This window comes from Colius striatus, chromosome 2 (assembly GCF_028858725.1).
Source record: "Colius striatus isolate bColStr4 chromosome 2, bColStr4.1.hap1, whole genome shotgun sequence".
Classification (NCBI taxonomy): domain Eukaryota; kingdom Metazoa; phylum Chordata; class Aves; order Coliiformes; family Coliidae; genus Colius; species Colius striatus.
In genome coordinates, this window is record NC_084760.1 from 21,056,457 (window position 1) to 21,069,866 (window position 13,410).

A 13,410-nucleotide genomic window follows, 5' to 3' on the forward strand; every position below is an offset into this window, starting at 1 on the left:
GGGGTTGGAAAGGACCTTTAGAGATCATCTAGTCCAACCCCCACTGCAGAAGCAGGGTCACCTAGATAAGGTGAACACCTAGATCACCTGAACATGTCCAGGCGGGTCTTGAAGACCTCCAAGGAAGGAGACTCCATAACCCCTCTGGGCAGCCAGAAATAACCATATTTAGAAATTCTACTTTGTCATTGCATGACACACTGTTTTTACCTGACAACTCAATGGTATCGCTGAATACATTAGTTGAAAATAGCTGAAAATGCTGCTGCCAGGAACTTACTTTGGTTTATTTACTTTATTAAGTGCAGAAACTAGTGCTTTCACTATGCGAAACATCTTCAGAACTGCGGACATCTCAAGGCTCCTTAACTTCCTCTCATAGGTCACATTTAACTTCAAGGTCACATTTGGTTTGGGCATATGTAAGATTTACTAACAATGCATTAATAACTGCAGTCTTAAACATTAATATGCTCAGAATTACAAAAATAGCCACAAAAATACGTCAGTACAATACATCTTATTTTCTCTGATCTTGCTGACGTAGCCCCAGCCCTGGGATTACAACACAACCGTGTCAGACTGTATTACATGATCATCAGTTGAAAAAAATACAAAAAGAATGTGCTAAAAATTTACTATTTTTATGTGTTTGTGAAATATATGAAAACCAAAGTTCTGCACAGCATACAAACACAAATCCTGAAAATTAAAAATTCATGGCAATGAAAAGCAGTATGGCTTCTAAGAACTCTTTTTTACTGTGTTTTCATTTAGATGCCAAGAAAAACCTGGATTATTTGCAGAACATATGTCAAAAATGCAAGCAAATCGAATAAAAAATGGGACTTCATATTGCACAGATAAGCTTCATGTAAAAAAATATCACTGACACTTCAACACTGTGGCATTCGGGTGGATAGGTCTTTTCATACCTAAATATTCGTGTGATTGGGTTGTACTTTTTTTTCTCCAACTTTCAGCAGGCATTTTGCTTAATGAAACAAAGAAATCATAGAACTGCTTTGAGAGAACACTATATTGGGTGTGACGTGTAAGCATGGAATGTAACGAAAGACTTGAGATCACTTTCATTATAGGCTACTCAGATGATTCCTTAAAGGTATTGTTTGGAAAAGTAGATCTTCTAATACCGCAGAGAAAATGATAAATAAAACCTACAAAAATAAGTGTCGACAGCAGAAATGGTAGGTTGGAAGAAAATAGTAGGTCAGACTCTCATATTTGCAAGGCTCTTAGTAACGAGAGAGAGTAGGAAAAAGAATAATGAAGTAGCAGTGATTTGGGAGACAAATGTTAGCTTCCAACTCAAACCTTTCAAAAAGTCTAGATGATTTGTGTCTATGAATCTGAGTTGCTGGACTGAGGAGAAGCGAGTCTCTTGGCAAATGTTAACCTGATCTATTTGTCAAGCAGTGGAGTACAGAGGAGAGAAAGCCTGAGACAGTGAATCACTGCAGCTCATTGCATGCCTCACTACAGCAAGGTCTGTCCATGTCACCCCTGTAAGCTTAGGAGCTGGTGGGAACTGGTGATGTGAGTTATGCACTCAAAGGAGTGCATCACCATTTGCATGCATCTCTGCCCATGTAAGTTCTATTTCAACTGTATGATCTTACTCTTAATGATTTATTAGCATGCAGTTCATCTGTTAGGTGTTCTACATTGATAATAAGCTAAACATGAGCCAGCAATGTGCCCTCGTGGCCAAGAAGGCCAATGGCATCCTGGGATGCATCAAGAAGAGTGTGGCCCGCAGGTCAAGGGAGGTTCTGCTCCCCCTCTCCTCTGCCTTGGTGAGGCCTCATCTGGAGTCCTGTGTCCAGTTCTGGGCTCCTCAGCTCAAGAGGAACAGGGAAGTGCTGGAGAGAGTCCAGCACAGGGCCACCAAGATGATCAGGGGACTGGAACATCTTTCATATGAGGAAAGGCTGCGGGAACTGGGGCTGTTTAGTCTGGAGGAGATTGAGGGGTGATCTTATTAACATTTATAAATATCTAAAGGGTGGGTGTCAGGAGGTTGGGACATCCCTATTTCTGTAGTATCTAGCAACAGGACAAGGGGTAATGGGATGAAGCTGGAACACAAAAAGTTCTACTTAAACATAAGAAAAAACGATTTCACTGTGAGGGTGAGGGAGCCCTGGCACAGGCTGCCCAGGAGGGTTGTGAAGTCTCCTTCCTTGGAGGTCTTCAAGACCCGCCTGGACATGTTCCTATGCGACCTGATCTAGGTCGCATAGAAACATAAGGCTATCATGTCTAGAATTATACTAAAACCTATCACGTCCTGTTTAAAATAAGTGTGGGATCTGGCAGAACATGCGTCTACCTTGAGACCTGTCACGGTCACACCTTAGTCCCCAAACACGGCTACTACCCTGCAAGAACGGCAGCTGCCCTCAGCGATCGCCTGAGGAAAGCTCATGGATGGTCACACAGAGTTTGTTTTCTCCATAGGAAATGAGGTGAGGAAGAAATACCGCCGGGCAAAGAGCAAAGCAGGGATCGGCGTACACGGCGGCCGGGAAGACCAGCTTTGCCCTGGTCTGTCCTCAGGAAGGCAGACGAATACCTCCCAGGATCCGGCGGGCACAGCCCACCCGCCGCCACCTCCTCGCTTCTCTGCCCCCGGCCCCACAGGAGGGGTCCCCGGACAGCCCTCACCGCAGGGCCGCCGCCTGGACCGGCCCGGCCCGGCCCATCTGCCTGTGGGCCGGGGGCCGCCGCCGCGGGGGCGGGGGCAGCGGCCGGGCGCCTCCCTGCGCGGCGCCCCCGGTCCTGACGGCGTTTCCGGGCGGGGGAGCCGGGATGTGCGTCCGGGTTGGGTCGGCCGCAGCGAGCGGTTTCCTCTCGCCTTCCCTCCTTCCCCACTTCCCTGCCTCCCTCCCTCCCTCGCCGTCGCTGAGGTGGAGCCGCCGCCGTGCCCGCTGACGGAGCGCCGCCCGCCACGCTCCTGCCAGGCGTTGGTGAGAGGGGCCGGGGATGGGAATGGGGGCCCTGGGGGCAGCCGGGGGCCGGGCGGGCAGCGAGGCGGGCGCCGGAGGGGCCAGGGCTGCGGGAAGGGGATCGGGGTGGCCCGTCCGAGCCTCCGCCCTCAGCGTGCCCCTCGGGCAGGGCCGGGAAGTGGCCGCGGCGAGCAGCGAACGACCGTCTCCGGCGAGCCCAGGTCCTCGGTGGAAACGGCCCTCCGCATTCCTGCGGGCTGACCCAGCGGCGCTTCCAGCGGCGCTTGCCGAACACCCGGTAGAAACGTGCGTGTGCTCCTGTTGAATGCTGCCAAAGGCAGTCAAGAAACGTGATCTGCCCGCGTGAGGCGGAACGGGGCTACCCGATAGCCCCGCTCCTCCAGCACCGGCTGCGTGTCGGCTGTGGTGGGCAGAGTCTTTAAAATACGGGCGTTTTCCCCTCCTTTAAAAGGAGGGTTACTTATCTCCTGGAAGGAGTTTTGCCGCTTTGCAGATGCAGTGTTTCTGTGATGATATCTATCCCAGTACAACAGAATGTGGGTGCGTCGTGGTTTCTTCCTCATAAACATCCCACCAAAACTCCGGTGAAATATCTTTATGATAAGCCAAATACGTTATTTTCCATTTTTCTATATTGGACTTTTAATTTATAAAAAAGCCTCCCTGTCTGCTGTAACCACTTGTGCTGTGAATTCTGTCCGTGTACTTCAGCAACTTGACTTTGTCCCTGGTTAACACACAGTGTACTCTGGCAAAATTAAATCTGAGCTGAATATAAATCATATGGTATTTGTGAATCCTTTTGTGCGATCATATTTCCTCTTGCTTTCTATTCACAGCTTGAACCTATGAACATAGGTATTTACTTTGTTTGCAGAATCGATATTTTTCTGAATAAGCCAAAGAGTCACTCGGGGCTGCAAAGATGTTGGAAGAAGACATGGAGGTGGCCATCAAGGTGGTGGTGGTAGGAAATGGAGCTGTTGGAAAGTCCAGTATGATTCAGCGATATTGCAAGGGGATTTTTACAAAAGACTACAAGAAAACTATTGGTGTAGATTTCCTGGAAAGACAAATCCAGTATGTACTAAACAGATGCCATACTATTGATTTTTACCTTTTGCTTTCTTTTTTTCTTCTATTATAATCTAAAGATTTGTAAGGGCTTAGAAGACAAGGCCTGCTGTTTCTGAAGCACAGTAAAGGGAGTTGTTTTGTCTCTTGAACTGTGAGCTAAAATTATGTCACTCTATATCTTTCCAAGATTTAGAATTATGAATAGAATTTGGAACCTCTGTCATACTAAGCTTTTTGACATGTTTCTTTTGTATTCCACAGAATCATAGAATGGTAGGGGTTGGAAGGGACCTTTAGAGATCATCCAGTCTAACCCCCCTGTCAAAGCAGGCCCACCTAGATGAGCTCACACAGGAACGTGTCCAGGCGGGTTTGGAAACCTCCAGAGAAGGAGACTCCACACCCTCCCTGGGCAGAGCCTGTGCCAGGGCTCTGTCACCCCACCACCCATTGATATTGTTTTCTGGTTTTTACAGTAATTTCCTATGGAAAGTGAAAGGGCTTTTGGTAAAACAATTATACATATTTATTAGCCAATATACATTAAAAATGACTGTGGAAAAGATAAATGAAATGTGCTATAGAATTAGTCTCTCTATGCAATATAAGCAGGTAGTGCACAAAAAGGTCCCTTCCAAGCCTACTATTCTATGATAAAATGAAAAATCCTATGGTAAAGAGAAGTAAGAAAATTCTGTGGATTCTCTAAGCTGCTTAAAAAGACCATTACTCGGGCACCTAAGTTTTGTTTTCTGTGTTCCATTGTTGAGGGAAATGTAGGGGAAGTGGAAGAAGAGGAAAACATAACACAGATTGTCAATAAAGAGCATGTAATGCAAGGGAGGAACTGTTGCCATAGTGTGTTACGGAGGGGAACCCTTACTTAAGTTATATTTAAACAAAGTTACGTTTGACTCGCATTGCTCTTATGGTGTAGACATGAAAGTGTTTCAGTTGTTTTGAATTGCTCTTATTCATTGTATTGATTACAAAACTGTGTCATTTATTTCAGAGTGAATGATGAAGATGTCAGGCTAATGTTGTGGGACACGGCAGGTCAAGAAGAATTTGATGCGATAACTAAGGCCTACTATAGAGGTGACAGCACCATGTTTGTTATTTGGTAGTTGTTGGTGGGGTTTTTTGGTCTCCACATCTCTCAGACGTTTTCCAATCTTTGTGTTAAGAATTTTGCTTACTTCCCATATATGCAAAGCATGTTTATTTGGCCTTTTCCAGTTTGTAATTATTTTTCCCCTTCATGCAAGGTCCTTGTCTTAATTTTAAGTGCCACTTTATGCAGCATGCACATTAGCTCCCTTTACAAAAAGTAGAGCAAAATGAGACATATCTGCACAGAAAGTGGACAGAATGTAGCCATTCAATCAAATGCAAACCTGTATTTTCCCTCTTTAAGATATATATTTGTCAATGTTCCAAAACCTAAAGCTCTGGGGCACGTTAGAAATTAATCCAAAGGAAAAAACAATATCCCAACAGTCATCCTAGAAAGATAGTTCACTGGGAACAGCAGTTCTCTTGTTAGTAGAAACTGCCTGGAACACATTAACATAACAGAGTAATAAGGAAAGAGTATTCACTTGATAAAGTAGAAACTATACTATTCTGTCATGTAAAGGCAGGTTGTCTATTTACCCAGTTACAAATTGTGTATTTAGGCTTTCTTTGCATATAATTTAACAGTGGTTGTGAAAATCATTCGTTCTGTTTTTTTAATGAGAAGTATGAGTGACTTGACAAAGATTTAGTGGTTCAGTTCTTGTCAAGCTAATTACCCAATAGCTGGGAAAAATACATTGCTGCTGTGTAAAGTTACCTCATTTAGAGCAAAAATAATAGTTATGCTGTGCTGTTTCAGGGTGGTATAGTCCTCTGACTTTTTTATATTTCATGATAACTTTGTCAATTAATAGGGGAATTTTGGTAATATTTCTAGTTATCCCTCATATTTTGTCATTACTGTTTCTTCAGAGAAAGATCTTTCTTATTTCTGTCCTCATCTGGAAATGGATCATTCTGTTATTTGATGTAATTGAGTATATATATATATATATATATATATATATATATATATATATGTATATATTTTAGAAGGTAGTACTCGATGCTCTCAGAGCTTCCTTTTTATGCTCCTGACCTTCAGTTCTCCTGTATGCTTTGTTCACCCTGCTTGTTTCAAGCCAAAGCCTTTTCCTTATAATTACTGTGACTGATAGTCTAAATATACAGTGTTCAGAAGAACTTAGAACCACACTAGTAGCCTGGTGCAACCTGGTGGTTTAAAAAGAGCCAAACCAACTGCATAAGTATCTTGAAATCTTGCTCATGATTTGTGCCCAGCCCAGTGCAGTGGGATCCCTGCCTCCAAGATCTTTGTACCAACAAGGCTGCTGTGAAGAACACAGTCATCCTGTGGAAACATGTTGTAGACAGCGTGATGGATATTATTAATGGTTCAAGTTGTTAGATACAGTGACTGTTCTGCACTAGAGTTTTACTCATGAGGGAGAAGGGAAGATTCTAATAGCCTGGAATGCAATTGTGGTTTAGCATCAGATCTGCAAGCAGAATATTGTAGAAGCAAGAAGTGAAGCTTGCTTTGGAAATGCAAGGATTGTGCTGTCAGTTATTGTTGATAAGCAGAGGACGCCTCTAAGGTGAGAGAGATGCTCACCGTTACTTCAAGGTCTGCCTCTCCCACAGGACTCTGTCCCACTATCATTACCCTATGGCTTATGTACTCTCTTGGAATGTTGTGAGTTGTCAGTTCTTCAGGGAGCAGCTGCTCATCCGTGGTCACACAATGAATGCTTCAGAGCCTGTTTCCGTGCCCTTCTTGTCCAGGGACCAAACTCATTCAATCTCAGAGAAACAAAATTGGAGCCAATGGTGGATTTGTCGTGTGGTTTTCTGTGTGCAGCCAGTGTAGGTGCATGCCCACGATAACACAATGCAAGGAGTCCAGCAGCCTAAATTCAGGAGTTGGAGACAGATGTTTCTCAAGGCAGCATTTGATCACTTCTACCTGCATGCATCCTCTTCCATCCTCTTCATCTGTTTGTTAAGGCTGTTACAAAGTCATAACAGAAGTGGTACAAAACGTTTTGTAGACTCTATCACAGCACTGTGATAGAATGAGCATGAATTAGAAATACACTTATGTTCTCCGAAAAGCTACTGAGCAACGGACTTGAAACAGTCACAGCTTTCTCTGAAGACTGTAGCACAAAGAATAACGTGGATTGTGCTTGACAGGTTACCACATACACAAAAATATTAGCCTTGTGGCCTCCATTAATCTGCCTGGAAGGCGGAGAGCAATGAGCAAACCTCACTTTCCCCTTTTTTCCAGCCTTTGCACATCCCCTCCTGTTCCTTTCCCCTGCATACATGCACCATGCTGGACATAGCTTGAAAGGTTACAGGCTCATAGCTGTCATGAAGAATGGGTAGAATTATAAACGTAACATAGTAATCTGTTTTCAGTTGGGGAATTTATGACCCTTGGGTTGACACAAGGTTGTGGTAAAAGTGCACTTTTATGGGAGAAACTTGAAAAATCCGTCATATTTTAAATAGATTCTAAATAACACTTCTTTTTTTTTTTTTTTCAATGTTTCCTGGATGGCTTGTATTTATTGGTATTTGTCATTGATCTGTATGTTTTCAGGAGCCCAGGCTTGTGTTCTTGTATTTTCTACAACTGACAGAGACTCCTTCAAAGCAATCCCTACCTGGAAGGAAAAAGTTGTGTCCGAAGTTGGAGACATTCCCACAGTTCTTGTGCAGAATAAGATCGATCTTCTTGATGACTCTTGCATAAAGAAGTAAGAGTTTTATCTTGCTGCTTTTGCAGAACAATAAATGCCCCCTGTACGTACACATTTTAAAATAGTTTATGGGAGTTTGTCGTGAAGACTTACGATACCTACGTTGCCCTGCATCAACAGCCCCTAGAAGCACAGGTGACAGGTGTTGGTGCATGAGTAGTTACCTGAGCAGGTGTGCTTGCAAAGCTAGGAGCTTTCTGTTTGCCTCACTCACACCTTCTTCTGAAGTGTCCACCAAAAAAAATATAGATTACATGCAGACTTTCATTGTGCCATGATGTGATTCTCTTAAGTCAGAAATTCTAAAACCTCATTCTGTCTTGTTAAAATTTGCAGTTACTGTTAAACTGTGCTCTGCACTTGTGAAATTACATTGTCTAGTTTGGCTACTAAATGCTTGCTGAAATGATGAAGAAGTATCAAACAGGCTGTTTGGAAAAGTCTCTTAATATTCTTTGCTCTGCTTTTGTTTGGTTTTTATTGCTCATTTTAATCAAAGCATTTTAAGTGTGTAGACATCTGAGTCTGGTAGTGTTCTCAAACTGCGTGATGCTGGTCCTTCTTTACTACGGTTTTTCTATCCAGATTTTATTGTCTGTTTGTTCTGCCTTTTTATATATAACCAATTTCATTCTTGCCATAAAATAACTGTGTGGTAAATTCATTCATTCTCCACTTCTTTATTTCTGCCATCTTCCTGAGATATTTAAATGGTTTCTTCTTTTTGTTGTTTCCTGCACTGCCTTTCTTTGCTCTCTGTGTGCTATCATTGATGGCGTATATCAGCTTCTACTTCCTCTGCAAAGAATACTGAGGATTTTTCAAAGGAAAAGCAAAATTGCGTTTGAACTCCTCCTGTGTTTGTGGTATGTCACTTGGGCTTTGTTCTCAGAATACTGGGTCTGCCTCAGTAACGTCATCTTGCTGATGACGTGATTTCTCCTTGGTGAAATTTTTCTAAGCTTCCTCAATTTTCCTTAAAATTTAGCACAAGTCATCTTTTCATTTCGCAAAAGCAAACACATTTTGATTTCACCTCTGCATTCATCTGACTGCATAGTCTGCTGCTTCATTAAAGTATGCTTAAGGATTACTTTGTTGCTGTTGTTTTGACTTTGCAGTGGTAATTGTTCTGATTTTAGTGCTGCTAAATACAGCCTCCTTCCCTTTGTGTTCACTGACACCTGCCTTCAAACCCTTGGGAAATTTTAGTTAATTAAGTCAATAAATATTCAAAAGTAATTACTTTTGGTCATAAAGGAACTGCATGTAAAATGCCTTATAGTTGAGATAGTGCTAAGAGATTAAGGATTTTTTGACTGAGTTTCTTAACCCACTTTGCTACATTTACCTTGCCAGGAAGCATTTTGTGTAAGAATAAATGCTGACAAATAATGTGAGTTAGTATTTACCAAGTGTTTTTCTGTTGTGCAGTGAGGAGGCAGAAGCATTGGCAAAAAAGCTGAAGTTAAGGTTCTACCGAGTGTCTGTGAAGGAAGACTTAAACGTAACGGAAGGTAGGAGGTACAGCAGAGGAGGTGCCTGTCCTTCCTGCTCACATCGCTCGGTGTCACAGCTGGCCCTTCCCTTGCCACGTTCCTGCATGCTACTGGCAATCTTTTCTGGATTTCTTAGCAGCACACTTCAAACACAGCTAAAACTACGTGATATCACTGTGTTTGCCCCTTTCTTCCTGTACATCATTTCTTTCCTTTCCACAAGCGGTGCACAGCCTCAGTATTGGGAAGTGCCAAGGTGCTGAGGCTGCTTAGTCCCAGTGACTGTCAGTACGCACCGGGCTTTTACACAAATTGTATGTAGGAGTTTGGTTGTTAAAATAAACAAATTGCTGAACAATAGTTAATTCATTGATAGAAGCACTTAATTAATAGTTTAGTTATATTTAAATAAAGTGCACAAAAAGGTTGGATCTCATCAGGCCTTTTGTCTACTGGTGATACTTTACTAGTTCCCAAGTATCACTTTTCAGTGTCTAGATTTAATTCCATAAGAGTATTGTTGCAAAATTCAGTGACTATCTTTTGTGGGGTACGTTTTGAATAATCATGAATTACATTCTCTAATAACATTTTTTTTAAATTCAGTCAGGCAAACTTAATAGTAAACCAGTTGTTTCTTCTCTGTTAACATGGTTTACCTTGGAGGGGGGAAAAATCTGCAAGAGAAAATGTAAAATGTTTCTGTGTCATCTTTACAAGAGTTATGAATTACAAATGTAAATAATCATAACACATGTAGGTTATGAACATTTTCTCATAGTTGTATATTTTCTCAGAATCCTAGGTGGACTTTTTATATCCTAATACAAATGAGAGTGATGATAGTTAATTAGAAAAATGTTGCTGTCCAGTTTTCTTAATATACTATGACTGCTATATTCTAAGGCTTCTTACAAGAAATGAGTATAATAAATCCCTATGTGACTTTAAAGAGTTCCAAGTTGCATGAATCGGAACGTTTGGCAATAACGTGTGTGCCAGTTGCATTACAGGAGTATTGAGACATTTCTCTCTGCTGTGCAAGTCTTTAGCACTGCAGAGTAAGACCTCGGTAGACACTGGACTCCTCTGGATTCTGCTCCAAGAGGCAGGCCTGCTGAGAGGGGATCCTTTACCAGGTTGTGCTAAACCTGTGAGGTCAAACGTGCTTTTGTCACCACACAGAACTTTGATGCAGAGGGAGTATTGTCGATCTGAAGATTATTTTAAAGCATATTCTGATGTCCCTTTTTTCTTTTTGACATTACAGTTTTTAAATATTTGGCTGATAAATATCTCCAAAGGCTTAAGCAACAAACAGCTGAAGATCCAGAACTAGTACATACAAGCAGTAACAAGATTGGTACGTATATGGTAACAAAAAACCAGAAATGGGAGTTTTGTGCCATCAAAAGTTTGTGGTCTCAACTGTTTCCTTAGGAAGTTAAAACCAGGTCAATCAGGCTGTAATTATTACCTTCCTGTCTTGGGATATTGTCTCCTTTCCTTCTGTAAAATCACTTTGTGAGTCTCTAAAGTTACCAGACTGACAAACTGATGTACTCAAGTTTCTAGCTAATGTTTGGCAAGTGCCCTTTTATTAAATTCATTCAAACAAACATTGTGTAAGGACCTGAGAAAGGCTGCTTGTTGGGTTTCTAGTGTAGTTGCTATTAGTGTTACTCATCTTGGTGCAGATTTTTAAGAGACTCACAGGGAGAGAATCTGGCATGTAATCAGAAGGTCTTTGTAAACTGCCTTTTGTAAGGGAAGGCTGAACTTCTGTAGTCCTCCTTTAAAGCATTTCTGAGTCACTTTATTTATTTTCCTTAGAGCACTCCCTTTTTACTCAGGCTTTTTCCTTACCTTTATCTCTGGAAAGTTTCTGACTTTACAATCGTCGTGTTTTTATTATGTTACTCAACTAACGATAACTTTGTTACCATGCAATTAGTAGCATATGCAGATGAGTGCAGATGCTGCCCTTCAATTACATAGATGGATTCTACCTGTACATACTGCCTGGCCACTAATTCCAACTGGCTCTCCTTCAAATGCAGCTGCAAAATTGACCCGGAAATAGATAAAACCTTTAAAAACCAAAGTACGCATTTGAGGAGCACCACTATTCCTTAATAAGTGTTGTGTCTTCATGTTTTATGCTCCAGGAAGTAAAGAAACAAATACTTTTCTTGTCTTTAAACTCTACAGGGGTTTTTAATACAGCTGGTGGAAGTCACTCCAACCAAAATTCTAGCACTCTTAACGGTGGAGATGTCATCAACCTTAGACCAAACAAACAGAGGACCAAGAAAAACAGAAATCTCTTTAGCAACTGCAGCATACCTTAGACCACTTCTGGACGAAAAAAAAAAGCAACCCAGTGACTTGAAGTTGTGCGATTGAATCCAGAATAAAGCCAGCTGTAGAGGTATTTTCACCAGTGCTTTAGCAAATATTGTGCCTCTGAGATCCTTGATAGAGGGCGGATTTCCATCAGCTTGCTGATGCAGCGGGTTTTGGTGCATGGTGTGAGACACCTGGTGGCAAAGCACACAACTCTGCCTGCCCCCATGCACTTGGTCCAAATGAGGCAAGCTGCTCCTTTCTTCAAGGAATTCTTCCCAGAGCTATGAACCAAGTATTGCTGAATCGCAGAGCACATTTAACCTAAGGGTAGTACTTACAAGTGTAGGTACAGACCGTAACACTATGGCCCAAGGTAAAGTAGCAGCCTTGCAACTAAAGCACACAGAAACTCAGAATCGGTCAGTCAGGACACACACAAGAGACGTGAAGAGCAAAAAGAAGACACTACATTTTATGGCTGACTATATTAGTAGAAGTTCTGGCAGTTGTGTCGGTGCAATATACTTGTATTATATATATGAGTGCTAAGGTACGTATGTAAACATTTGGTATAAGTATTTAGGTTAAATTCCAGTGTGTACTTTACTGGGAGATCAGCTAATGATCATAAATAGCATCTTCCAGAAAATACATTTCCTTTAAAAATGTGTGTCAGGTGAGGCTTTCCCAGCCGCCACCGTGTACATTTCACGTGCTCTACTTTAGGCCTGAAAGTATAGATTATAAAATGTATGGTGCCAAAAAGCTCCTTTTTACCTAACGCTGCGCTATGAATGTTTAGTTTGTTTTTCTCAGTCTTAACACGTTGAACAAATAACAGAGTCTTTGACACTAATAGCTATTCAGAAGGAACATACAGTCATATTCCTGCTCAAATTTGCTCGTTGCATCCTGTGTTGTCTGTGAAGAAGAAACTTGCAAAGTAGTGTCACAAAATCATCTTTGGAAAAAAATTGTCTTAGATACCAGCAACTTAAGTTACGGAGGATCCAAAAAAAATGCAGCTAGTGACTAAATGACATGAATGAGACATTCTTGAATGTTGTCTCAGGTTCCAGGTTAGCTGCTGGCTACAAAAAAATCTGATTCTGCAAGATCAGAGACAACAATTTAAAATGCTTGAAATAATTTTACAAAATTTAGATATTTAAGAGCCTGGGTCTAAATTATGTTGGACTTAGGCTCCTAAATCACTAAGGTGCTTTTAAAAATGCTAAGCAAGCTATTTTTTATTTACCAAAAATAAACACTTTTTAATCCTCTTCAAGAGCATGCCTGCCTTTTAAAAAATATCCATTTTGTTTACATGGTTTTGTATGGTACGATATAATTTTAACTTTCTAGGATTTCTACACCAAACCTGCCAGTGACAAATGCAAAATATGCTGCCTGAAAAAAAAATTCAGAATTTTAATAGTTTTTTAAATGGTGTATGAAAATGAGTCTAGTGGTCCTGTGTATTTTTGGAGGAAGGACTTTGCACTGTGTGAATTCCTGTAGGAAGTGTGACTGACCGTGTTCCGAAGCCAGTGGGCATGAGAACTGAAAGGTACTTTTTCCCACTGTCTTCAGGGAGAGAAGTGGGTGGCAAGTTATGCACAAACACTTTAGATCTCTGAAGAT

At 41.6% G+C, this 13,410-nt stretch overlaps 1 protein-coding gene across 2 annotated transcripts; it reads left to right on the forward strand.

Moving 5' to 3' along the window:
- The first annotated feature begins 2,829 nt into the window (after window positions 1-2,829).
- On the forward strand, window positions 2,830-13,049 carry RAB23 (RAB23, member RAS oncogene family). Of its 2 annotated transcripts, none has more exons than XM_061990432.1 (7): window positions 2,830-2,990; window positions 3,830-4,070; window positions 5,080-5,165; window positions 7,759-7,915; window positions 9,353-9,435; window positions 10,688-10,780; window positions 11,629-13,049. In XM_061990432.1, exons 2-7 carry the CDS (start codon window positions 3,916-3,918, stop codon window positions 11,766-11,768), a joined length of 714 nt encoding a protein of 237 aa, XP_061846416.1. In that variant the 5' UTR covers window positions 2,830-2,990; window positions 3,830-3,915; the 3' UTR covers window positions 11,769-13,049. The 2 variants fall into 2 exon arrangements, with proteins under 2 accessions (XP_061846416.1, XP_061846417.1); XM_061990433.1 differs by having other exon boundaries at window positions 3,868-4,070.
- Window positions 13,050-13,410: the final 361 nt, after the last annotated feature.